Source organism: Oncorhynchus masou, chromosome 8, assembly GCF_036934945.1.
Source record: "Oncorhynchus masou masou isolate Uvic2021 chromosome 8, UVic_Omas_1.1, whole genome shotgun sequence".
In the NCBI taxonomy this organism is placed as follows: Eukaryota; Metazoa; Chordata; class Actinopteri; order Salmoniformes; family Salmonidae; genus Oncorhynchus; species Oncorhynchus masou.
Genome location: NC_088219.1, coordinates 228,819 through 254,064, shown reverse-complemented (window position 1 = coordinate 254,064; position 25,246 = coordinate 228,819). Strand labels below are relative to the sequence as shown.

At 54.7% G+C, this 25,246-nt stretch overlaps 1 protein-coding gene across 3 annotated transcripts in view; it reads left to right on the top strand.

Moving 5' to 3' along the window:
• LOC135543970 (dixin-like) overlaps positions 1 to 25,246 on the top strand; it is an 85,894-nt gene that overhangs the window by 54,272 nt on the left and 6,376 nt on the right. For 2 of the 3 annotated variants that reach the window (XM_064971282.1, XM_064971281.1), the window contains exons 15-17: positions 18,884 to 19,024; positions 20,507 to 20,573; positions 23,607 to 23,715. In XM_064971282.1, coding sequence (XP_064827354.1) covers positions 18,884 to 19,024; positions 20,507 to 20,573; positions 23,607 to 23,715 — 317 coding nt within the window. The remainder of the gene's footprint in view (positions 1 to 18,883; positions 19,025 to 20,506; positions 20,574 to 23,606; positions 23,716 to 25,246) is intronic. The other variant, XM_064971283.1, reaches the window with a different exon arrangement.

Sequence of the window (25,246 nt, the reverse complement as noted above, 5' to 3'; positions counted from 1 at the left end):
CCGTGCCATCCCTCCTAGACTCCTGTCTCACCGTGCCATCCCTCCTAGACTCCTGTCTCACCGTGCCATCCCTCCAGACTCCTGTCTCCTGTGCCATCCCTCCAGACTCCTGTCTCCGTACCCATCCCTCCTAGACTCCTGTCTCACCGTACCATCCCTCCCAGACTCCTGTCTCACCGTGCTCACCATCCCTCCCAGACTCCTGTCTCACATTGCCATCCCTCCCTAGACTCCTGTCTCACCGTGCCATCCCTCCCAGACTCCTGTCTCACCAGTACCATCCCTCCTAGACTCCCTGTCTCACCGTACCATCCCTCCCAGACTCCTGTCTCACCGTGCCATCCCTCTCAGACTCCTGTCTCACCGTGCCATCCCTCCAGACTCCGTCTCTACCCAAACAGTCCCATCCCTCCCAGACTCTGTCTCCCGTGCCATCCTCCAGACTCCTGTCTCACCGTGCCATCCCTCCCAGACTCCTGTCTCACCGTGCCATCCCTCCCAGACTCCTGTCTCTGCCCTGCCATCCCTCCTAGACTCCTGTCTCACCGTGCCATCCCTCCCAGACTCCTGTCTCACCGTGCCATCCCTCCTAGACTCCTGTCTCACCGTGCCATCCCTCCTAGACTCCTGTCTCACCGTGCCATCCCTCCTAGACTCCTGTCTCACCGTACCTTCCCCTCCCTGGACTCCTGTCTCTACCCCAAACAGTCCCATCCCTCCTAGACTCCTGTCTCACCGTACCATCCCTCCTGGAGACTCCTGTCTCCTTGCCTTCCCTCCCAGACTCCTGTCTCAGTCCATCCCTCCTAGACTCCTGTCTCACCGTGCCCATCCCTCTCAGACTCCCGTCTCACCGTGCCATCCCTCCTAGACTCCTGTCTCACCGTGCCATCCCTCCTAGACTCCTGTCTCACCGTGCCTTCCCTCCTAGACTCCTGTCTCTACCCAAACAGTCCCATCCCTCCTAGACTCCTGTCTCTACCCAAACAGTCCCATCCCTCCTAGACTCCTGTCTCACCGTACCATCCCTCTCAGACTCCTGTCTCACCGTGCCATCCCTCCCAGACTCCTGTCTCACCGTGCCATCCCTCTCAGACTCCTGTCTCACCGTGCCATCCCTCTCAGACTCCTGTCTCACCGTGCCATCCCTCCCAGACTCCTGTCTCGTGCCATCCCTCTCAGACTCCTGTCTCACCGTGCCATCCCTCCCAGACTCCTGTCTCACCGTGCCATCCCTCCCAGACTCCTGTCTCACTGTGCCATCCCTCCTAGACTCCTGTCTCACCATGCCATCCCTCCCTAGACTCCTGTCTCATTGCCATCCCTCCTAGACTCCTGTCTCACCCGTACCCATCCCTCCCAGACTCCTGTCTCACCGTACCATCCCTCCCAGACTCCTGTCTCACCATTTACCATCCCTCTCAGACTCCTGTCTCACCGTACCATCCCTCTCAGACTCCTGTCTCACCGTGCACCATCCCTCCTAGACTCCTGTCTCACCGTGCCATCCCTCCTAGACTCCTGTCTCACCGTGCCATCCCTCCCAGACTCCTGTCTCACCGTGCCATCCCTCCCAGACTCCTGTCTCACCGTGCACCATCCCTCCTAGACTCCTGTCTCACCGTGCCATCCCTCCCAGACTCCTGTCTCACCGTGCCATCCCTCCTAGACTCCTGTCTCACCGTGCCATCCCTCCCAGACTCCTGTCTCACCGTGCCATCCCTCTCAGACTCCTGTCTCACCGTACCATCCCTCCCAGACTCCCGTCTCTACCCAACAGTCCCATCCCTCCCAGACTCCTGTCTCACCGTACCATCCCTCCCAGACTCTGTCTCCGTGCCATCCCTCCCAGACTCCTGTCTCACCGTGCCATCCCTCCCAGACTCCTGTCTCACCCTGCCATCCCTCCTAGACTCCTGTCTCACCGTGCCATCCCTCCCAGACTCCTGTCTCACCGTGCCATCCCTCCTAGACTCCTGTCTCACCGTGCCATCCCTCCTAGACTCCTGTCTCACCGGTACCATCCCTCCTAGACTCCTGTCTCACCCCGTGCCTTCCCTCCTAGACTCCTGTCTCTACCCAAACAGTCCCATCCCTCCTAGACTCCTGTCTCACCGTACCATCCCTCCTAGACTCCTGTCTCACTCCTGCCTTCCCTCCCAGACTCCTGTCCCATGCCATCCCTCCTAGACTCCTGTCTCACCGTGCCATCCCTCTCAGACTCCCGTCTCACCGTGCCATCCCTCCCTAGACTCCTGTCTCACCGTGCCATCCCTCCTAGACTCCTGTCTCACCGTGCCTTCCCTCCTAGACTCCTGTCTCACCCAAACAGTCCCCATCCCTCCCAGACTCCTGTCTCTACCCAAACAGTCCCATCCCTCCTAGACTCCTGTCTCACCGTGCCATCCCTCTCAGACTCCTGTCTCACCGTGCCATCCCTCCCAGACTCCTGTCTCACCGTGCCATCCCTCTCAGACTCCTGTCTCACCGTGCCATCCCTCTCAGACTCCTGTCTCACCGTGCCATCCCTCTCAGACTCCTGTCTCACCGTGCCATCCTCCCTAGACTCCTGTCTCACCGTGCCATCCCTCCCAGACTCCTGTCTCACCGTGCCATCCCTCCCTAGACTCCTGTCTCACCGTGCCATCCCTCTCAGACTCCTGTCTCACCGTGCCATCCCTCCTAGACTCCTGTCTCACCGTGCCATCCCTCCTAGACTCCTGTCTCACCGTGCCATCCCTCCCAGACTCCTGTCTCACCGTGCCATCCCTCCCAGACTCCTGTCTCACCGTACCATCCTCCTAGACTCCTGTCTCACCGTACCATCCCTCCCAGACTCCTGTCTCACCGTGCCATCCCTCCTAGACTCCTGTCTCACCGTGCCATCCCTCCCAGACTCCTGTCTCACCGTGCCATCCCTCTCAGACTCCTGTCTCACCGTGCCATCCCTCCCAGACTCCCGTCTCTACCCAAACAGTCCCATCCCTCCCAGACTCCTGTCTCACCGTGCCATCCCTCCCAGACTCCTGTCTCACCGTGCCATCCCTCCCAGACTCCTGTCTCACCGTGCCATCCCTCCCAGACTCCTGTCTCACCCTGCCATCCCTCCTAGACTCCTGTCTCACCGTGCCATCCCTCCCAGACTCCTGTCTCACCGTGCCATCCCTCCTAGACTCCTGTCTCACCGTGCCATCCCTCCTAGACTCCTGTCTCACCGTGCCATCCCTCCTAGACTCCTGTCTCACCGTGCCTTCCCTCCTAGACTCCTGTCTCTACCCAAACAGTCCCATCCCTCCTAGACTCCTGTCTCACGTGCCATCCCTCCTAGACTCCTGTCTCAACGTGCCTTCCCTCCCAGACTCCTGTCTCACCGTGCCATCCCTCCTAGACTCCTGTCTCACCGTGCCATCCCTCTCAGACTCCCGTCTCACCGTGCCATCCCTCCTAGACTCCTGTCTCACCGTGCCATCCTCCTAGACTCCTGTCTCACCGTGCCTTCCCTCCTAGACTCCTGTCTCTACCCAAACAGTCCCATCCCTCCTAGACTCCTGTCTCTACCCAAACAGTCCCATCCCTCCTAGACTCCTGTCTCACCGTGCCATCCCTCTCAGACTCCTGTCTCACCGTGCCATCCCTCCCAGACTCCTGTCTCACCGTGCCATCCCTCTCAGACTCCTGTCTCACCGTGCCATCCCTCTCAGACTCCTGTCTCACCGTGCCATCCCTCCCAGACTCCTGTCTCACCATGCCATCCCTCCCAGACTCCTGTCTCACCGTGCCATCCCTCCCAGACTCCTGTCTCCCGTGCCATCCCTCCCAGACTCCTGTCTCACTGTGCCATCCCTCCTAGACTCCTGTCTCACCATGCCATCCCTCCCAGACTCCTGTCTCACCGTGCCATCCCTCCTAGACTCCTGTCTCACCGTGCCATCCCTCCCAGACTCCTGTCTCACCGTGCCATCCCTCCCAGACTCCTGTCTCACCGTGCCATCCCTCTCAGACTCCTGTCTCACCGTGCCATCCCTCTCAGACTCCTGTCTCACCGTGCCATCCCTCCTAGACTCCTGTCTCACCGTGCCATCCCTCCTCAGACTCCTGTCTCACCGTGCCATCCCTCCCAGACTCCTGTCTCACCGTGCCATCCTCCCAGACTCCTGTCTCACCGTACCATCCCTCCTAGACTCCTGTCTCACCGTGCCATCCCTCCCAGACTCCTGTCTCACCGTGCCATCCCTCCTAGACTCCTGTCTCACCGTGCCATCCCTCCCAGACTCCTGTCTCACCGTGCCATCCCTCCAGACTCCTGTCTCACCGTGCCATCCCTCCCAGACTCCCGTCTCTACCCAAACAGTCCCATCCCTCCCAGACTCCTGTCTCTGCCATCCCTCCCAGACTCCTGTCCATGCCATCCCTCCCAGACTCCTGTCTCACCGTGCCATCCCTCCCAGACTCCTGTCTCACCCTGCCATCCCTCCTAGACTCCTGTCTCACCGTGCCATCCCTCCCAGACTCCTGTCTCACCGTGCCATCCCTCCTAGACTCCTGTCTCACCGTGCCATCCCTCCTAGACTCCTGTCTCACCGTGCCATCCCTCCTAGACTCCTGTCTCACCGTGCCTTCCCTCCTAGACTCCTGTCTCTACCCAAACAGTCCCATCCCTCCTAGACTCCTGTCTCACCGTGCCATCCCTCCTAGACTCCTGTCTCACCGTGCCTTCCCTCCCAGACTCCTGTCTCACCGTGCCATCCCTCCTAGACTCCTGTCTCACCGTGCCATCCCTCTCAGACTCCCGTCTCACCGTGCCATCCCTCCTAGACTCCTGTCTCACCGTGCCATCCCTCCTAGACTCCTGTCTCACCGTGCCTTCCCTCCTAGACTCCTGTCTCTACCCAAACAGTCCCATCCCTCCTAGACTCCTGTCTCTACCCAAACAGTCCCATCCCTCCTAGACTCCTGTCTCACCGTGCCATCCCTCTCAGACTCCTGTCTCACCGTGCCATCCCTCCCAGACTCCTGTCTCACCGTGCCATCCCTCTCAGACTCCTGTCTCACCGTGCCATCCCTCTCAGACTCCTGTCTCACCGTGCCATCCCTCCCAGACTCCTGTCTCACCGTGCCATCCCTCTCAGACTCCTGTCTCACCGTGCCATCCCTCCTAGACTCCTGTCTCACCGTGCCATCCCTCCCAGACTCCTGTCTCACCGTGCCATCCCTCTCAGACTCCTGTCTCACCGTACCATCCTCCCAGACTCCGTCTCACCAGTCCCATCCCTCCCAGACTCCTGTCTCACCGTGCCCATCCCTCCCAGACTCCTGTCTCACCGTGCCATCCCTCCCAGACTCCTGTCTCACCGTGCCATCCCTCCCAGACTCCTGTCTCACCGTGCCATCCCTCCTAGACTCCTGTCTCACCGTGCCATCCCTCCCAGACTCCTGTCTCACCGGCCATCCCTCCTCAGACTCCTGTCTCACCGTGCCATCCCTCCTAGACTCCTGTCTCACCGTGCCATCCCTCCCAGACTCCTGTCTCACCGTGCCATCCCTCCAGACTCCTGTCTCACCGTGCCATCCCTCCCAGACTCCTGTCTCACCTGCCATCCCTCCTAGACTCCTGTCTCACCGTGCCATCCCTCCCAGACTCCTGTCTCACCGTGCCATCCCTCTCAGACTCCTGTCTCACCGTGCCATCCCTCCTAGACTCCTGTCTCACCGTGCCATCCCTCCTAGACTCCTGTCTCACCGTGCCATCCCTCCTAGACTCCTGTCTCACCCAAACAGTCCCATCCCTCCTAGACTCCTGTCTCACCGTGCCATCCCTCCCAGACTCCTGTCTCACCGTGCCATCCCTCCCAGACTCCTGTCTCACCGTACCATCCCTCCTAGACTCCTGTCTCACCGTGCCATCCCTCTCAGACTCCTGTCTCACCGTACCATCCCTCCTAGACTCCTGTCTCACCGTGCCATCCCTCCTAGACTCCTGTCTCACCGTGCCATCCCTCTCAGACTCCTGTCTCTACCCAAACAGTCCCATGCCTCCCAGACTCCTGTCTCACCGTGCCATCCCTCCCAGACTCCTGTCTCACCGTGCCATCCCTCCCAGACTCCTGTCTCACCGTGCCATCCCTCCCAGACTCCTGTCTCACCGTGCCATCCCTCCCAGACTCCTGTCTCACCGTGCCATCCCTCCCAGACTCCTGTCTCACCGTGCCATCCCTCCTCAGACTCCTGTCTCACCGTGCCATCCCTCCTAGACTCCTGTCTCACCGTGCCATCCCTCCTAGACTCCTGTCTCACCGTGCCATCCCTCCTAGACTCCTGTCTCACCTGCCATCCCTCCCAGACTCCTGTCTCACCTGCCATCCCTCCTAGACTCCTGTCTCACCGTGCCATCCCTCCCAGACTCCTGTCTCGTGCCATCCCTCCAGACTCCTGTCTCACCGTGCCATCCCTCCTAGACTCCTGTCTCACCGTGCCATCCCTCCAGACTCCTGTCTCACCGTGCCATCCCTCCCAGACTCCTGTCTCACCGTGCCATCCCTCTCAGACTCCTGTCTCACCGTACCATCCCTCCTAGACTCCTGTCCATCCATCCCTCCAGACTCCTGTCTCACCGTGCCATCCCTCCCAGACTCCTGTCTCACCGTGCCATCCCTCCCAGACTCCTGTCTCACCGTGCCATCCCTCCCAGACTCCTGTCTCACCGTGCCATCCCTCCCAGACTCCTGTCTCACCGTGCCATCCCTCCCAGACTCCTGTCTCACCGTGCCATCCCTCAGACTCCTGTCTCACCGTGCCATCCCTCCTAGACTCCTGTCTCACCGTGCCATCCCTCCTAGACTCCTGTCTCTCATCCCTCCCAGACTCCTGTCTCACCGTGCCATCCCTCCTAGACTCCTGTCTCACCGTGCCATCCCTCTCAGACTCCTGTCTCACCGTGCCATCCCTCCCAGACTCCTGTCTCACCGTGCCATCCCTCCCAGACTCCTGTCTCACCGTGCCATCCCTCCTAGACTCCTGTCTCCTGCCATCCCTCCCAGACTCCTGTCTCACCGTGCCATCCCTCCCAGACTCCTGTCTCACCGTGCCATCCCTCCCAGACTCCTGTCTCACCGTGCCATCCCTCCTAGACTCCTGTCTCACCGTGCCATCCCTCACCGTGCCATCCCTCCCAGACTCCTGTCTCACCGTGCCATCCCTCCTAGACTCCTGTCTCACCGTGCCATCCCTCCCAGACTCCTGTCTCACCGTGCCATCCCTCCTAGACTCCTGTCTCACCGTGCCATCCCTCCCAGACTCCTGTCTCACCGTGCCATCCCTCCAGACTCCTGTCTCACCGTGCCATCCCTCCTAGACTCCTGTCTCACCGTGCCATCCCTCCTAGACTCCTGTCTCACCGTGCCATCCCTCCCAGACTCCTGTCTCACCGTGCCATCCCTCCCAGACTCCTGTCTCACCGTGCCATCCCTCCTAGACCCTGTCTCACCGTGCCATCCCTCCCAGACTCCTGTCTCACCGTGCCATCCCTCCCAGACTCCTGTCTCACCGTGCCATCCCTCCTAGACTCCTGTCTCACCGTGCCATCCCTCCCAGACTCCTGTCTCACCGTGCCATCCCTCTCAGACTCCTGTCTCACCGTGCCATCCCTCCCAGACTCCTGTCTCTACCCAAACAGTCCCATCCCTCCCAGACTCCTGTCCATCCATCCCTCCCAGACTCCTGTCTCACCGTGCCATCCCTCCCAGACTCCTGTCTCACCGTGCCATCCCTCCCAGACTCCTGTCTCACCGTGCCATCCCTCCTAGACTCCTGTCTCACCGTGCCATCCCTCCCAGACTCCTGTCTCACCGTGCCATCCCTCCCAGACTCCTGTCTCACCGTGCCATCCCTCCAGACTCCTGTCTCACCGTGCCATCCCTCCAGACTCCTGTCTCACCGTGCCATCCCTCCCAGACTCCTGTCTCACCCTGCCATCCCTCCTAGACTCCTGTCTCACCGTGCCATCCCTCCCAGACTCCTGTCTCACCGTGCCATCCCTCCCAGACTCCTGTCTCACCGTCCCATCCCTCCTAGACTCCTGTCTCACCCGTGCCATCCCTCCTAGACTCCTGTCTCACCCAAACAGTCCCATCCCTCCTAGACTCCTGTCTCACCGTGCCATCCCTCCTCAGACTCCTGTCTCACCGTCCCATCCCTCCCAGACTCCTGTCTCACCATGCCATCCCTCCCAGACTCCTGTCTCACCGTGCCATCCCTCTCAGACTCCTGTCTCACCGTGCCATCCCTCCTAGACTCCTGTCTCACCGTGCCATCTCCTAGACTCCTGTCTCAGCCTTCCCTCCCAGACTCCTGTCTCACCGTGCCATCCCTCCTAGACTCCTGTCTCACCGTGCCATCCCTCCCAGACTCCTGTCTCACCGTGCCATCCCAGACCCTGTCTCACCGTGCCATCCCTCTCAGACTCCTGTCTCACCGTGCCATCCCTCCCAGACTCCTGTCTCACCGTGCCATCCCTCCCAGACTCCTGTCTCACCGTGCCATCCCTCCCAGACTCCTGTCTCACCGTGCCATCCCTCCCTAGACTCCTGTCTCACCGTGCCATCCCTCCCAGACTCCTGTCTCACCGTGCCATCCCTCTCAGACTCCTGTCTCACCGTGCCATCCCTCCCAGACTCCTGTCTCACCCAAACAGTCCCATCCCTCCCAGACTCCTGTCTCACCGTGCCATCCCTCCCAGACTCCTGTCTCACCGTGCCATCCCTCCCCAGACTCCTGTCTCACCGTGCCATCCCTCCCAGACTCCTGTCTCACCGTGCCATCCCTCCTAGACTCCTGTCTCACCGTGCCATCCCTCCCAGACTCCTGTCTCACCGTGCCATCCCTCCCAGACTCCTGTCTCACCGTGCCATCCCTCCTCAGACTCCTGTCTCACCGTGCCATCCCTCCTAGACTCCTGTCTCACCGTGCCATCCCTCCCAGACTCCTGTCTCACCGTGCCATCCCTCCCAGACTCCTGTCTCACCGTGCCATCCCTCCCAGACTCCTGTCTCACCGTGCCATCCCTCCTAGACTCCTGTCTCACCGTGCCATCCCTCCCAGACTCCTGTCTCTCCCATCCCTCCCAGACTCCCTGTCTCACCGTGCCATCCCTCCTAGACTCCTGTCTCACCGTGCCATCCCTCCTAGACTCCTGTCTAGACTCCTGTCTCTACCCAAACAGTCCCATCCCTCCAGACTCCTGTCTCACCGTGCCATCCCTCCTAGACTCCTGTCTCACCGTGCCATCCCTCCCCAGACTCCTGTCTCACCGTGCCATCCCTCCTAGACTCCTGTCTCACCGTGCCATCCCTCCTAGACTCCTGTCTCACCGTGCCATCCCTCCTAGACTCTGTCTCACTACCATCCCTCCTAGACTCCTGTCTCACCGTGCCATCCCTCCTAGACTCCTGTCTCACCCTGTCCCATCCCTCCTAGACTCCTGTCTCACCGTGCCATCCCTCCCAGACTCCTGTCTCACCGTGCCATCCCTCCCAGACTCCTGTCTCACCGTGCCATCCCTCCCAGACTCCTGTCTCACCGTGCCATCCCTCCCAGACTCCTGTCTCACCGTGCCATCCCTCTCAGACTCCTGTCTCACCGTGCCATCCCTCCCAGACTCCTGTCTCACCGTGCCATCCCTCCCAGACTCCTGTCTCACCGTGCCATCCCTCCTAGACTCCTGTCTCACCGTGCCATCCCTCCCAGACTCCTGTCTCACCGTGCCATCCCTCCTAGACTCCTGTCTCACCGTGCCATCCCTCCCAGACTCCTGTCTCACCGTGCCATCCCTCCTAGACTCCTGTCTCACCGTGCCATCCCTCCTAGACTCCTGTCTCACCGTGCCATCCCTCCCAGACTCCTGTCTCACCGTGCCATCCCTCCCAGACTCCTGTCTCACCGTGCCATCCCTCCCAGACTCCTGTCTCACCGTGCCATCCCTCCCAGACTCCTGTCTCACCGTGCCATCCCTCCCAGACTCCTGTCTCACCGTGCCATCCCTCCCAGACTCCTGTCTCACCGTGCCATCCCTCCCAGACTCCTGTCTCACCGTGCCATCCCTCCCAGACTCCTGTCTCACCGTGCCATCCCTCCTAGACTCCTGTCTCACCGTGCCATCCCTCCCAGACTCCTGTCTCACCGTGCCATCCCTCCCAGACTCCTGTCTCACCGTGCCATCCCTCCTAGACTCCTGTCTCACCGTGCCATCCCTCCTAGACTCCTGTCTCACCGTGCCATCCCTCCTAGACTCCTGTCTCACCGTGCCATCCCTCCTAGACTCCTGTCTCACCGTGCCATCCCTCTCAGACTCCTGTCTCACCGTGCCATCCCTCCCAGACTCCTGTCTCACCGTGCCATCCCTCCTAGACTCCTGTCTCACCGTGCCATCCCTCCACTCCTGTCTCACCGTGCCATCCCTCCCAGACTCCTGTCTCACCGTGCCATCCCTCCCAGACTCCTGTCTCACCGTGCCATCCCTCCCAGACTCCTGTCTCACCGTGCCATCCCTCCCAGACTCCTGTCTCACCGTGCCATCCCTCCCAGACTCCTGTCTCACCGTGCCATCCCTCCCAGACTCCTGTCTCACCGTGCCATCCCTCCTAGACTCCTGTCTCACCGTGCCATCCCTCCTAGACTCCTGTCTCACCGTGCCATCCCTCCTAGACTCCTGTCTCTCACCGTGCCATCCCTCCCAGACTCCTGTCTCACCGTGCCATCCCTCCCAGACTCCTGTCTCACCGTGCCATCCCTCCTAGACTCCTGTCTCACCGTGCCATCCCTCCCAGACTCCTGTCTCACCGTGCCATCCCTCCTAGACTCCTGTCTCACCGTGCCATCCCTCCCAGACTCCTGTCTCACCGTGCCATCCCTCCTAGACTCCTGTCTCACCGTGCCATCCCTCCTAGACTCCTGTCTCACCGTGCCATCCCTCCTAGACTCCTGTCTCCTGCCATCCCTCTCAGACTCCTGTCTCACCGTGCCATCCCTCCCAGACTCCTGTCTCACCGTGCCATCCCTCCTAGACTCCTGTCTCACCGTGCCATCCCTCCTAGACTCCTGTCTCACCGTGCCATCCCTCCCAGACTCCTGTCTCACCGTGCCATCCCTCCCAGACTCCTGTCTCACCGTGCCATCCCTCCCAGACTCCTGTCTCATCCCCTAGACTCCTGTCTCACCGTACCATCCCTCCCAGACTCCTGTCTCACCGTGCCATCCCTCCCAGACTCCTGTCTCACCGTGCCATCCCTCCCAGACTCCTGTCTCACCGTGCCATCCCTCCCAGACTCCTGTCTCACCGTGCCATCCCTCCTAGACTCCTGTCTCACCGTGCCATCCCTCCTAGACTCCTGTCTCACCGTGCCATCCCTCCCAGACTCCTGTCTCACCGTGCCATCCCTCCCAGACTCCTGTCTCACCGTGCCATCCCTCCTAGACTCCTGTCTCACCGTGCCATCCCTCCTAGACTCCTGTCTCTGCCATCCCTCCCAGACTCCTGTCTCACCGTGCCATCCCTCCCAGACTCCTGTCTCACCGTGCCATCCCTCCCAGACTCCTGTCTCACCGTGCCATCCCTCCCAGACTCCTGTCTCACCGTGCCATCCCTCCCCAGACTCCTGTCTCACCGTGCCATCCCTCCCAGACTCCTGTCTCACCGTGCCATCCCTCCTAGACTCCTGTCTCACCGTGCCATCCCTCCTAGACTCCTGTCTCACCGTGCCATCCCTCTCAGACTCCTGTCTCACCGTGCCATCCCTCCCAGACTCCTGTCTCACCGTGCCATCCCTCCTAGACTCCTGTCTCACCGTGCCATCCCTCCCAGACTCCTGTCTCACCGTGCCATCCCTCCCAGACTCCTGTCTCACCGTGCCATCCCTCCCAGACTCCTGTCTCACCGTGCCATCCCTCCCAGACTCCTGTCTCAGACATCCCTCCTGTCCTGTCACCGTGCCATCCCTCCCAGACTCCTGTCTCACCGTGCCATCCCTCCCAGACTCCTGTCTCACCGTGCCATCCCTCCTAGACTCCTGTCTCACCGTGCCATCCCTCCCAGACTCCTGTCTCACCGTGCCATCCCTCCTAGACTCCTGTCTGTCCCATCCCTCCCAGACTCCTGTCTCACCGTGCCATCCCTCCCAGACTCCTGTCTCACCGTGCCATCCCTCCCATGCCATCCCTCCCAGACTCCTGTCTCACCGTGCCATCCCTCCCAGACTCCTGTCTCACCGTGCCATCCCTCCTAGACTCCTGTCTCACCGTGCCATCCCTCCCAGACTCCTGTCTCACCGTGCCATCCCTCCTAGACTCCTGTCTCACCGTGCCATCCCTCCTAGACTCCTGTCTCACCGTGCCATCCCTCCCAGACTCCTGTCTCACCGTGCCATCCCTCCCAGACTCCTGTCTCACCGTGCCATCCCTCCCAGACTCCTGTCTCACCGTGCCATCCCTCCTAGACTCCTGTCTCACCGTGCCATCCCTCCCAGACTCCTGTCTCACCGTGCCATCCCTCCCAGACTCCTGTCTCACCGTGCCATCCCTCCCAGACTCCTGTCTCACCGTGCCATCCCTCCCAGACTCCTGTCTCACCGTCCCATCCCTCCCAGACTCCTGTCTCACCGTGCCATCCCTCTCAGACTCCTGTCTCACCGTGCCATCCCTCCAGACTCCTGTCTCACCGTGCCATCCCTCCCAGACTCCTGTCTCACCGTGCCATCCCTCCTAGACTCCCTGTCTCACCGTCCCATCCCTCCCAGACTCCTGTCTCACCGTGCCATCCCTCCTAGACTCCTGTCTCACCGTGTCCCATCCCTCCCAGACTCCTGTCTCACCGTGCCATCCCTCAGACTCCTGTCTCACGTCCATCCCTCCCAGACTCCTGTCTCACCGTGCCATCCCTCCCAGACTCCTGTCTCACCGTGCCATCCCTCCCAGACTCCTGTCTCACCGTGCCATCCCTCCCAGACTCCTGTCTCACCGTGCCATCCCTCCCAGACTCCTGTCTCACCGTGCCATCCCTCCCAGACTCCTGTCTCACCAGACTCCGTCTCTACCCAAACAGTCCCATCCCTCCTAGACTCCTGTCTCACCGTGCCATCCCTCCTCAGACTCCTGTCTCACCGTGCCATCCCTCCCAGACTCCTGTCTCACCGTGCCATCCCTCCCAGACTCCTGTCTCACCGTGCCATCCCTCCCAGACTCCTGTCTCACCGTGCCATCCCTCCCAGACTCCTGTCTCACCGTGCCATCCCTCCCAGACTCCTGTCTCACCGTGCCATCCCTCCCAGACTCCTGTCTCACCGTGCCATCCCTCCTAGACTCCTGTCTCACCGTGCCATCCCTCCCAGACTCCTGTCTCACCGTGCCATCCCTCTCAGACTCCTGTCTCACCGTGCCATCCCTCCCAGACTCCTGTCTCACCGTGCCATCCCTCCAGACTCCTGTCTCACGTGCCATCCCTCCCTCTGTCTCACCGTGCCATCCCTCCCAGACTCCTGTCTCACCGTGCCATCCCTCCCAGACTCCTGTCTCACCGTGCCATCCCTCCCAGACTCCTGTCTCACCGTACCATCCCTCCTAGACTCCTGTCTCACCGTGCCATCCCTCCCTAGACTCCTGTCTCACCGTGCCATCCCTCCCAGACTCCTGTCTCACCGTGCCATCCCTCCCAGACTCCTGTCTCACCGTGCCATCCCTCCCAGACTCCTGTCTCACCGTGCCATCCCCCTAGACTCCTGTCTCACCGTGCCATCCCTCCCAGACTCCTGTCTCACCGTGCCATCCCTCCCAGACTCCTGTCTCACCGTGCCATCCCTCCTAGACTCCTGTCTCACCGTGCCATCCCTCCCAGACTCCTGTCTCACCGTGCCATCCCTCCTAGACTCCTGTCTCACCGTGCCATCCCTCCCAGACTCCTGTCTCACCGTGCCATCCCTCCCAGACTCCTGTCTCACCGTGCCATCCCTCCCAGACTCCTGTCTCACCGTGCCATCCCTCCCAGACTCCTGTCTCACCGTGCCATCCCTCCTAGACTCCTGTCTCACCGTGCCATCCCTCCCAGACTCCTGTCTCACCGTGCCATCCCTCCCAGACTCCTGTCTCACCGTGCCATCCCTCCTAGACTCCTGTCTCACCGTGCCATCCCTCCTAGACTCCTGTCTCACCGTGCCATCCCTCCTAGACTCCTGTCTCACCGTGCCATCCCTCCCAGACTCCTGTCTCACCGTGCCATCCCTCCCAGACTCCTGTCTCACCGTGCCATCCCTCCCAGACTCCTGTCTCACCGTGCCATCCCTCCCAGACTCCTGTCTCACCGTGCCATCCCTCCCAGACTCCTGTCTCACCATGCCATCCCTCCCAGACTCCTGTCTCACCGTGCCATCCCTCCTAGACTCCTGTCTCACCGTGCCATCCCTCTCAGACTCCTGTCTCACCGTGCCATCCCTCCCAGACTCCTGTCTCACCGTGCCATCCCTCCTAGACTCCTGTCTCACGTGCCATCCCTCCCAGACTCCTGTCTCACCGTGCCATCCCTCTCAGACTCCTGTCTCACCGTGCCATCCCTCCAGACTCCTGTCTCACCGTGCCATCCCTCCTAGACTCCTGTCTCACCGTGCCATCCCTCCCAGACTCCTGTCTCACCGTGCCATCCCTCCCAGACTCACCGTGCCATCCCTCCCAGACCCCTGTCTCACCGTGCCATCCCTCCCAGACTCCTGTCTCACTGTCCCATCCCTCCCAGACTCCTGTCTCACCGTGCCATCCCTCCCAGACTCCTGTCTCACCGTGCCATCCCTCCCAGACTCCTGTCTCACCGTGCCATCCCTCCCAGACTCCTGTCTCACCGTGCCATCCCTCCCAGACTCCTGTCCCTCCTAGACTCCTGTCTCACCGTGCCATCCCTCCCAGACTCCTGTCTCACCGTGCCATCCCTCCCAGACTCCTGTCTCACTGTGCCATCCCTCCCAGACTCCTGTCTCACCGTGCCATCCCTCCTAGACTCCTGTCTCACCGTGCCATCCCTCCTAGACTCCTGTCTCACCGTGCCATCCCTCCCAGACTCCTGTCTCACCGTGCCATCCCTCCCAGACTCCTGTCTCACCGTGCCATCCCTCCTAGACTCCTGTCTCACCGTGCCATCCCTCCTCAGACTCCTGTCTCACCGTGCCATCCCTCCCAGACTCCTGTCTCACCGTGCCATCCCTCCCAGACTCCTGTCTCACCGGCTCAGGCATCGGAGGCTTGAAGTCAACATCAGAATCAGAAAACTCTTCATCAGCAACGTTGATTTCAAGCTCACTATCTGATCCTCCATCCAACTCCAACTCATCTAAATTCAGCAGCATTTGCAATGCTGTCAGTGCGTCCATTCGTTTGGTTTGCCATTGTGAACTACACACATTTATATGTTGTACTCAGTGTCTGATTTGACACTCTGAGGAGAAATTATCTACCATTTCCAACCTTTCATAATAACATAATTAGACCGCCCACAAATCTTCATTCATCATTACACTATTGTTCTAAATTCAATCACTCTTCACCCTCCTCATCATTTAGTTCATTGAAGTCACAATTATCAGTTTCTATCGCACATTCATCCATTGACGACAGAACGGCATATTTTAATTTTATTATGTTACTAGTTGTTGCTGAGTGAGTGGTCATGTACTGAATGCATGGACAGCACAGATATTCTTTGAAAATGTGGAAATAGAGCTATGCGCTTGAATTATTATAGTTATTTGACAAAGTGTCATAGAAACTGCAGAATATGCTCTTTCTGATACTATATAGAAATGACAATGATTCATGTGACTCTGAAGGAGGATTTGATAAAGTGATGCCCCTTTCCCTGCATCTGTCAATTACCAGATACCAACTTTCCCAGAAATACTCCTCAGTTTCGTCAGCTGTCTCAGTGGCTGGTCTCAGATGATCCCGCAGGTGAAGAAGCCAGATGTGGAGGTCCTGGGCTGGCCTGGTTACACAAGATCTGTGGTTGTGAGGCCAGTTGGACGTACTGCCAAATTCTCTAAAACGACGTTGGAGGCAGCTTATGGTAGAGAAATGAACTTCTCTGGCAACAGCTCTGGGGAAATTCCTGCAGTCAGCATGCCAATTGCACGCTACCTCAAAACTTGAGAAATCTGTGGCGTTGTGTGACAAAAATGCACATTTTAGAGTGGCCTTTTATTGTCCACAGCACAAGGTACACCTGTGTAATGATCCTCCTGTTTAATCAGCTTCTTGATATGCCACACCTGTCAGGGGGATGGATTATCTTGGCAAAGGAGAAATGCTCACTAACACAGATGTAAACAAATTTGTGCACAAAATTGGAGAATAATAAGATTTTTGTTAATGTAGAAAAAATCTGGGATCTTTTATTTCAGCTCATTATGACCCCTCTGTATTAAGATGACTCCCACGAACACGATGGTGTTTTCCATTTTGCTCTACAACCGATGTGTCACAATCGTCGTAATAATGATCGGACCAAGGTGCAGCGCGATATGGTTGCCACACATTTATTTAGTGAAAAGCATAAAACAAAGAAAAAACGAAACAAACAATGAACCGTGACTACAGAGGTGCTACGTACACTCACTCAAAACAATATCCCACAAACACCAGTGGGAAAAATAACTACTTAAATATGATCCCCAATTAGAAACAACGATAGCCAGCTGCCTCTAATTGGGAATCATACTAAAACACCAACATGTAAAAAAACAACTAGAACCCCACATAGAACATATAAACTAGACTAAACCCCTAGTCACGCCCTGACCAACTCTACCATAGAAAATAAAGGCTTTCTATGGTTAGGACGTGACACGATGTGCAAACTTCTGTCTGTAGTGTCCAAAATGTTTGGGCTTCACACTATGGAAATCCCTCTATGGAAAGGTGAGACTCTCATGAAGATGTACATAGGACTTAGACTGATGGGTTTTAAACAGCATATTCATTACACGGGTGCACCTTGTGCTAGGGGCAAAAGGCCACTAAAATGTGCAGTTTTGTTAAACATCACAATGTTTTGAGGGAGCGTGCAATTGGCATGTGTGTTGGAAATTCAGTACTGAGAGACACTTGGTCTTAGTCATTTCTTCAAACAATCATCTTTATTTAATATTGATTAATTATTGCAATAATGAGACCGTCAGCCCACCAATCTTGACTGACTGAGAGTCTAGCAATTACAGACGATGCACAATTTTCATATAGCTGATACCAAGACTGCTTAGTCAGTCACTTCTAACCTTCCCATAAGCCACCTTGGTCATCTACACAGGATGGTCTTTTACTTAGTGTCCCAGATGCCAGGAAGATGAGACAATGAGGCGTTGTTCTCAACTCTTCCAGGCTCTCTCCATCTCGAGTCACACACACCACATCTTGTCTATAGAATGCTTTTATCACCAACACAAGTCAATTGTCAGCTTCTCTAGTAGAACCCATGTCCTCAACACCCAGACTGGCTGCAGGGTGCTAGAGTGGAGACCATAAAACACAGCATTAGCAGGACACAAATATCTTACTGTTCCTTACTAAATAATTGTTACGTAGCCAACAAATAAGGTGAATAAATAATTTTTCCCTCACACATGCTGACTGCAGGAATGTCCACCATAATAGCGGCTCCCAGATAATTTAATTTGAACTTCTCTACCATAAGCCACCTCCTAAGTCGTTTTATAGAATTTGGCAATACGTCTAACCGGCCTCACAACCGCAGACCATGTGTACCAACGCCAGCCCAGGACCTCCACATCCGACTTCTTCACCTGCTGGATCACCTGAGACATCTGATGAAACTATGGGTTTGCACGAACAAATAATTTCTCCACAAACTGTGAGATACGGTCTCAGGGAAGCTCCTCTGCGTGCTCGTCGTCCTCACCAGGGACTTGACCTGACTGTAGTTCGGGATCGTAACCAACTTCAGTGGGCAAACGCTCAACTTCGATGGCGACTGGCACGCTGGAAAAGCGTGCTCTTCACGGATTAATCTCGGTTTTAACTGTACTGGACAGATGGTAGACAGTGTGTGTAGCATAGTGGTTTGCTGATGTCAACGTTGTAAACAGAGTGCCCCATGGTGGCTCATGTGCAGGCATAAGCTACGGACAATGAACACGATTGCATTTTATCTATGGCAATTTGAATGCACAGAGATACCGTGACAAGATCCTGAGGCCCATTGTCGTGCCATTCGTCTACCGCCATCACCTCATGTTTCAGCATGATAATGCCCGGCCCCAGGCCGGAAGGATCTGGACACAATTCCTGGAAGCGGAAAATGTCCCAGTTCTTACATGGCCTTAATACTCACCAGACATGTCACCCATTGAGCATGTTTGGGATGCTCTGGATTGCCTTGTATGACAGAGTGTTCCAGTTCCCACCAATATCCAGCAACTTCACATTGTCATTGAAGAGGAGTGGGAACATTCCACAGACCACAATCAACAGCCTGATCAACTCTGTGAAGGAGACGTGTCGCGCTGCATGAGGCAAATGGTCACACCAGATACTGACTGGTTGTCTGATTCACGCCCTTACTTTTTTTTTAAGGTATCTGTGACCAACAGATGCATATCTGTATTCCTAGTCATGTGAAATCCATAGATTAGGGCCTAATGAATTCATTTAAATCCTCTGGTTTCCTTATATGAACTGTAACTCAGTAAAATCTTTGAAAATGTTGCATGTTGTATATATTTTTTTGTTCAGTGTGTATATACATATACTGTGTGTGTGTGTGTGTGTGTGTGTGTGTGTGTGTGTGTGTGTGTGTGTGTGTGTGTGTGTGTGTGTGTGTGTGTGTGTGTGTGTGTGTGTGTAGGCTGAGGAGCTGCAGCTGGTGCGGTCAGCGTTGAGGAGTCTGAGAGGAGTGTTCCGAGAGCAGGATCCTCAACACCACACTCTGGATACACTGGAGCAGGGCATCACATCACTGACCGACAGACTGACACACACACACCAGGTACACAGACCCACCAGGTACACAGACCCACCAGGTACACAGACCCACCAGGTACACAGACCCACTAGGTACACAGACCCACCAGGTACACAGACCCACCAGGTACACACCAGGTACACAGACCCACCAGGTACACAGACACACCAGGTACACAGACACACCAGGTACACACCAGGTACACAGACCCACCAGGTACACACCAGGTACACAGACACACCAAGTACACAGACCCACCAGGTACACAGACCCACCAGGCACCCAGGTACACAGACCCACCAGGTACACAGACCCACCAGGTACACAGACCCACTAGGTACACAGACGCACCCAGGTACACAGACCCACCAGGTACACACCAGGTACACAGACCCACCAGGTACACAGACCCACCAGGTACACAGACCCACCAGGTACACAGACCCACCAGGTACACAGACCCACCAGGTACACAGACGCACCCAGGTACACAGACCCACCAGGTACACACCAGGTACACAGACCCACCAGGTACACAGACCCACCAGGTACACAGACCCACCAGGTACACAGACCCACCAGGTACACAGACCCACCAGGTACACAGACCCACTAGGTACACAGACCCACTAGGTACACAGACGCACCCAGGTACACAGACCCACCAGGTACACAGACACACCAGGTACACAGACCCACCAGGTACACACCAGGTACACAGACCCACCAGGTACACAGACCCACCAGGTACACAGACCCACCCAGGTACACAGACCCACCAGGTACACAGACCCACCAGGTACACAGACCCACTAGGTACACAGACGCACCCAGGTACACAGACCCACCAGGTACACACCACACAGACCCACCAGGTACACAGACCCACCAGGTACACAGACCCACTAGGTACACAGACCCACTAGGTACACAGACCCACCAGGTACACAGACCCACCAGGTACACAGACCCACCAGGTACACAGACCCACCAGGTACACAGACCCACTAGGTACACAGACCCACTAGGTACACAGACGCACCCAGGTACACAGACCCACCAGGTACACACCAGGTACACAGACCCACCAGGTACACAGACCCACCAGGTACACAGACCCACCAGGTACACAGACCCACCAGGTACACAGGCCCACCAGGTACACAGACCCACCAGGTACACAGACCCACCAGGTACACAGACCCACCAGGTACACAGACCCACCAGGTACACACCAGGTACACAGACCCACCAGGTACACAGACCCACCAGGTACACAGACACACCAGGTACACACCAGGTACACAGACCACCAGGTACACACCAGGTACCCACCAGGTACACAGACCCACCAGGTACACAGACCCACCAGGTACACAGACCCACCAGGTACACACCAGGTACACAGACCCACCAGGTACACAGACCCACCAGGTACCCACCAGACTCTCTCTTTCAACTTGTGCTATTAGAAATCCCTTGACTGTCGTGTGTTGTGTTCCTTAGGGGAAGGGGAAGTCTTCAGGATGCAACAGAGCCACACACAACCAGCACGACTCCTGGCCTCCAAGCAGTAAGATCACACACCGATGCCACAACGCATTACATTTTACAGCGAATGCTGCAGCAGAGGCGAACTCTTTCGTCCATGCGTGAGCGACACATTGGTGGTGGCTCCGTGGGAAACTTAATACAAATAATTAAGTAGGTCATCTTAATATTATTTCACACCTTGATAGCTCTTCTTTGTCTATAAAAAATGACGGGAACGTTTGAAAAAGTCCCAGGACACATGAGAATATATTTGTTCGTATGGACAGTAAATGAAAATATTCGGATGGTTAAAGGCCGACATTTGGTAGTTTCAATGAAAAAACAGACTATAGAAAGGGATTGAAGAACTCGTTTAAACCCGCCTATAGGGCTTATTTTCTTTCTGAAGAACACCAACCATTCACTATTTATAATATCAAAAATAGTCTACCATGTAACTTACAGTATATCAAGGCCATGTCTACTTACTAAAAATAAAAAATTGGATGAAGCCTCTTTTTCTCAAAAATAGTTATAACATATATTATCTATATTATACCTTACGTATACAGTTGAAGTCAGAAGTTCACATACCCTGAGGTTGGACTCAGTAAAACTTGTTTTTCAACCATTCCACAAACTTCTTGTTAACAAACTATAGTTTTGGCAAGTCAGTTAGGACCTCTACTTTGTCCATGACACAAATTATTTTTCCAACAATTGTTTACAGGCAGATTATTTCACTTATAATTCACTGTATCACAATTCCAGTGGGTCAGAAGTTTACATACACTAAGTTGACTGTGCCTTTAAACAGCTTGGAAAATTCCAGAAAATGATGTCATGGCTTTAGAAGCTTCTGATAGGCTGATTGAGTCAATTGGAGGTGGACCTGTGGATGTATTTCAAGGCCTACCTTCAAACTCAGTGCCTCTTTGCTTGACATCATGGGAAAATCAAAAGAAATCAGGCCCCCACAAGTCTGGGTTCCCAGAACAACAGCAAACCACCATGTGTACATGCTTGATGAAACAGGTACAAAAGTATCTATATCCATAGTAAAACGAGTCCTATATTGACATAACCTGAAAGGCCGCTCAGCAAGTGTAACAGTATAACTTTAGACCGTCCCCTCGCCCATACCCGGGGCGAACCAGGGTCCCTCTGCACACATCAACAACAGTCACCCACGAAGCATCGTTACCCATCGCTCCACAAAAGCCGCGGCTCTTGCAGAGCAAGAGGAACCACTACTTCAAGGTATCAGAGCAAGTGACGTCACCGATTGAAACGCTATTTAGCGCGCACCGCTAACTAAGCTAGCCGTTTCACATCCGCTACACAAGGAAGAAGCCACTGCTCCGAAACCACCATAAAAAGCAGATTACGGTTTGCAACTGCACATGGGGACAAAGATCATACTTTTGGAGAAATTTCCTCTGGTCTGATGAAACAAAAATATAACTTTTTGCCCATAATGACCATCATTTGGAGGAAAAAGAGGGAGGCTTGCAAGCCGAAGAACACCATCCCAACCGTGAAGCACGGGGTTGGCAGCATCATGTTGTGGGGGTGCTTTGCTGCAGGAGGGACTGGTGCACTTCACAAAATAGATGGCATCATGAGGCGGGGAAATGATGTGGATATATTGAAGCAACATCTCAAGACATCAGTCAGGAAGTTAAAGCTTGGTCACAAATGGGTCTTCCAAATGGACAATGACCCCAAGCAAAGTTGTTGCAAAATGCCTTAAGGACAACAAAGTCAAGGTATTGGAGTGGCCACAAAGCCCTGAACTCGATCCCATAGAAAATTTGTAGGCAGAACTGAAAAAGCGTGTGCGAACAAGAAGACCTACACACCTGACTAAGTTACAGCAGCTCTGTCAGGAGGAATGTGACAAAATTCACCCAAGTTATTATGGGAAGTTTGTGGAAGGCTTCCCGAAACGTTTGATCCAAGTTAAACCATTTAAAGGCAATGCTACCAAATACTAATTGAGTGTATGTAAACTTCTGATCCACTGGGAATGTGATGAAAATTAAAGCTGAAATAAATCATTCTCTCTACTCTTATTCTGACATTTCACATTCTTAAAATAAAGTGGTGATTCATCAGAGAAAATGACTTTACCCCAGTCCTCAGCAGTCCAATCCCTATACCTTTTGCAGAATATCAGTCTGTCTCTGATGTTTTTCCTGGAGAGAAGTGGCTTCTTTGCTGCCCTTCTTGACACCAGGCCATCCTCCAAAAGTCTTCGCCTCACTGTGCGTGTAGATGCACTCACACCTGCCTGCTGCCATTCCTGAGCAGCTCTGTACTGGTGGTGCCCCAATCCTGCAGCTGAATCAACTTTAGCAGACGGTCCTGGCGCTTGCTGGACTTTCTTAGGCATAAATTGAAGATGTGGCAAATAGGAGTGTCAATATCATCTGCTATTATCCTTAGTAATTTTCCATCCAGATTGTCAGACCCCGGTGGCTTGTCATTTGTTGATAGACAACAATAATGTTTTCACCTCTTCCACACTGACTTTACAGAATTCAAAAGTACATTCTTGTCTTTCATGATTTGGTCCGAAAAACTTGGATGTGTAGTGTCAGCATTTGTTGCTGGCATATCATCCCTAAGTTTGCTTATCTTGCCAATGAAAAAGTCATTCAAGTAGTTTGCAATATCAGTGGGCTTTGTGATGAATGAGCCATCTGATTCAATGAATGATGGAGCCGAGTTGGCTTTTTTTCCCAAAAATTTAAGTTGCCCTTTTTACATTCTTTATATAATTTATTTGTTTCATAGTATAGTTTCTTCTTCTTTGTATTCAGTTTAGTCACTTGATTTCGCAATTTACAGTGCGCTTGCCAATCAGTTGTGCAGCAATACGTATTTGCCATTCCTTTTGCCTCATCCCTCTCAACCATACCATTTTGAAGGTGGTACCACTGTATTGTACACGGTCGTTGAGTGCACAAGGGGGTCTCCGCAGACCTTCCCTGGCATGTGTTGCTTGACAAAAAGTCAAGTCAGCCACACACATGAAATGTCCCCTTTTCTGATGGTGTGTGTGTTTCAGAGATGGCCCACTCCTACAGTAGTCCATTGCTGAGCTCGTGTGGTTCCACTAAGGTCCTCTACTTTACAGACCACTCACACACACCCTGCATGATCCACATCAACAAGAGGTACGTGTGTTTACTTCTAATCATAACCAATGTATCTGGGACCTTGAAATGTTTCAGAATCACCTGTATTCAAAATACATTTGCATGAACAGTAATTTAATTTGGTTAAATGATGCTGCCACAATAAACAGGATATAATATATACAATAAACAGGATATAATATATACAATAAACAGGATATAATATATACAATAAACAGGATATACTATATACAACAAACAGGATATAATATATACAATAAACAGGATATAATATATACAACAAACAGGATATAATATATACAATAAACAGGATATAATATATACAATAAACAGGATATAATATATACAATAAACAGGATATAATATATACAATAAACAGGATATAATATATACAATAAACAGGATATAATATATACAATAAACAGGATATAATATATACAATAAACAGGATATAATATATACAATAAACAGGATATACTATATACAACAAACAGGATATACTATATACAACAAACAGGATATAATTGTTATGTACTTGAGTGAAGACCCAAAAGCGGTTTTAACAGAAAACAGAGTTCTTTAATGAAAAAACAGGAATGGCATAAATCCTCTTCCGATGTTGTATAGTGCAGGATGCACCTGCCAGGCCGACTCCGACAGGATAGGACAAGGTGGAAGCAAACGAGACGATAGCTTGCTTCTGGCATAAAAACACAAACAAGAATCTGACACTGAAAGTAGCAGGAAAAGAGAGAAATAGAGACCTAATCAGAGGAGAAAGAGAGAACAGGTGGGAAAGGATGAATGAGCTAGTTAGGGAGATGTAGAACAGCTGAAGAAGGAGAGACAGAGAAGGTAACCTAATAAGACCAGCAGAGAGAGACAGAGTGAAGAGAAAGGACAGGAACAGACATAATAAGACATGACAGTACCCCCCCACTCACCGAGCGCCTCCTGGCGCACTCGAGGAGGAAACCTGGCGGCAACGGAGGAAATCATCGATCAGCGAACGGTCCAGCACGTCCCGAGAGGGAACCCAACTCCTCTCCTCAGGATACCCCTCCCAATCCACTAGGTACTGATGACCACGGCCCCGAGGGCGCATGTCCAAAATCTTACGAACCCTGTAGATGGGTGCGCCTCGACAAGGATGGGGGGGAGGGACGAGCGGGGGGCGAAGAACGGGCTTAACACAGGAGACATGGAAGACCGGGTGAACGCGACGAAGATAGCGCGGGAGAAGAAGTCGCACTGCGACAGGATTAATGACCTGAGAAATACGGAACGGACCAATGAACCGCGGGGCCAACTTGCGAGAAGCTGTCTTAAGGGGAAGGTTCTGAGTGGAGAGCCATACTCTCTGACCGCAACAATATCTAGGACTCTTGGTCCTACGCTATTAGCGGCCCTCACAGTCTGCGCCCTATTACGGCAAAGTGCCGACCTGACCCCTTCCAGGTGCGCTCGCAACGCTGGACAAAAGCCTGAGCGGAGGGGACGCAGGACTCGGCGAGCTGAGATGAGAACAGCGGAGGCTGGTACCCGAGGC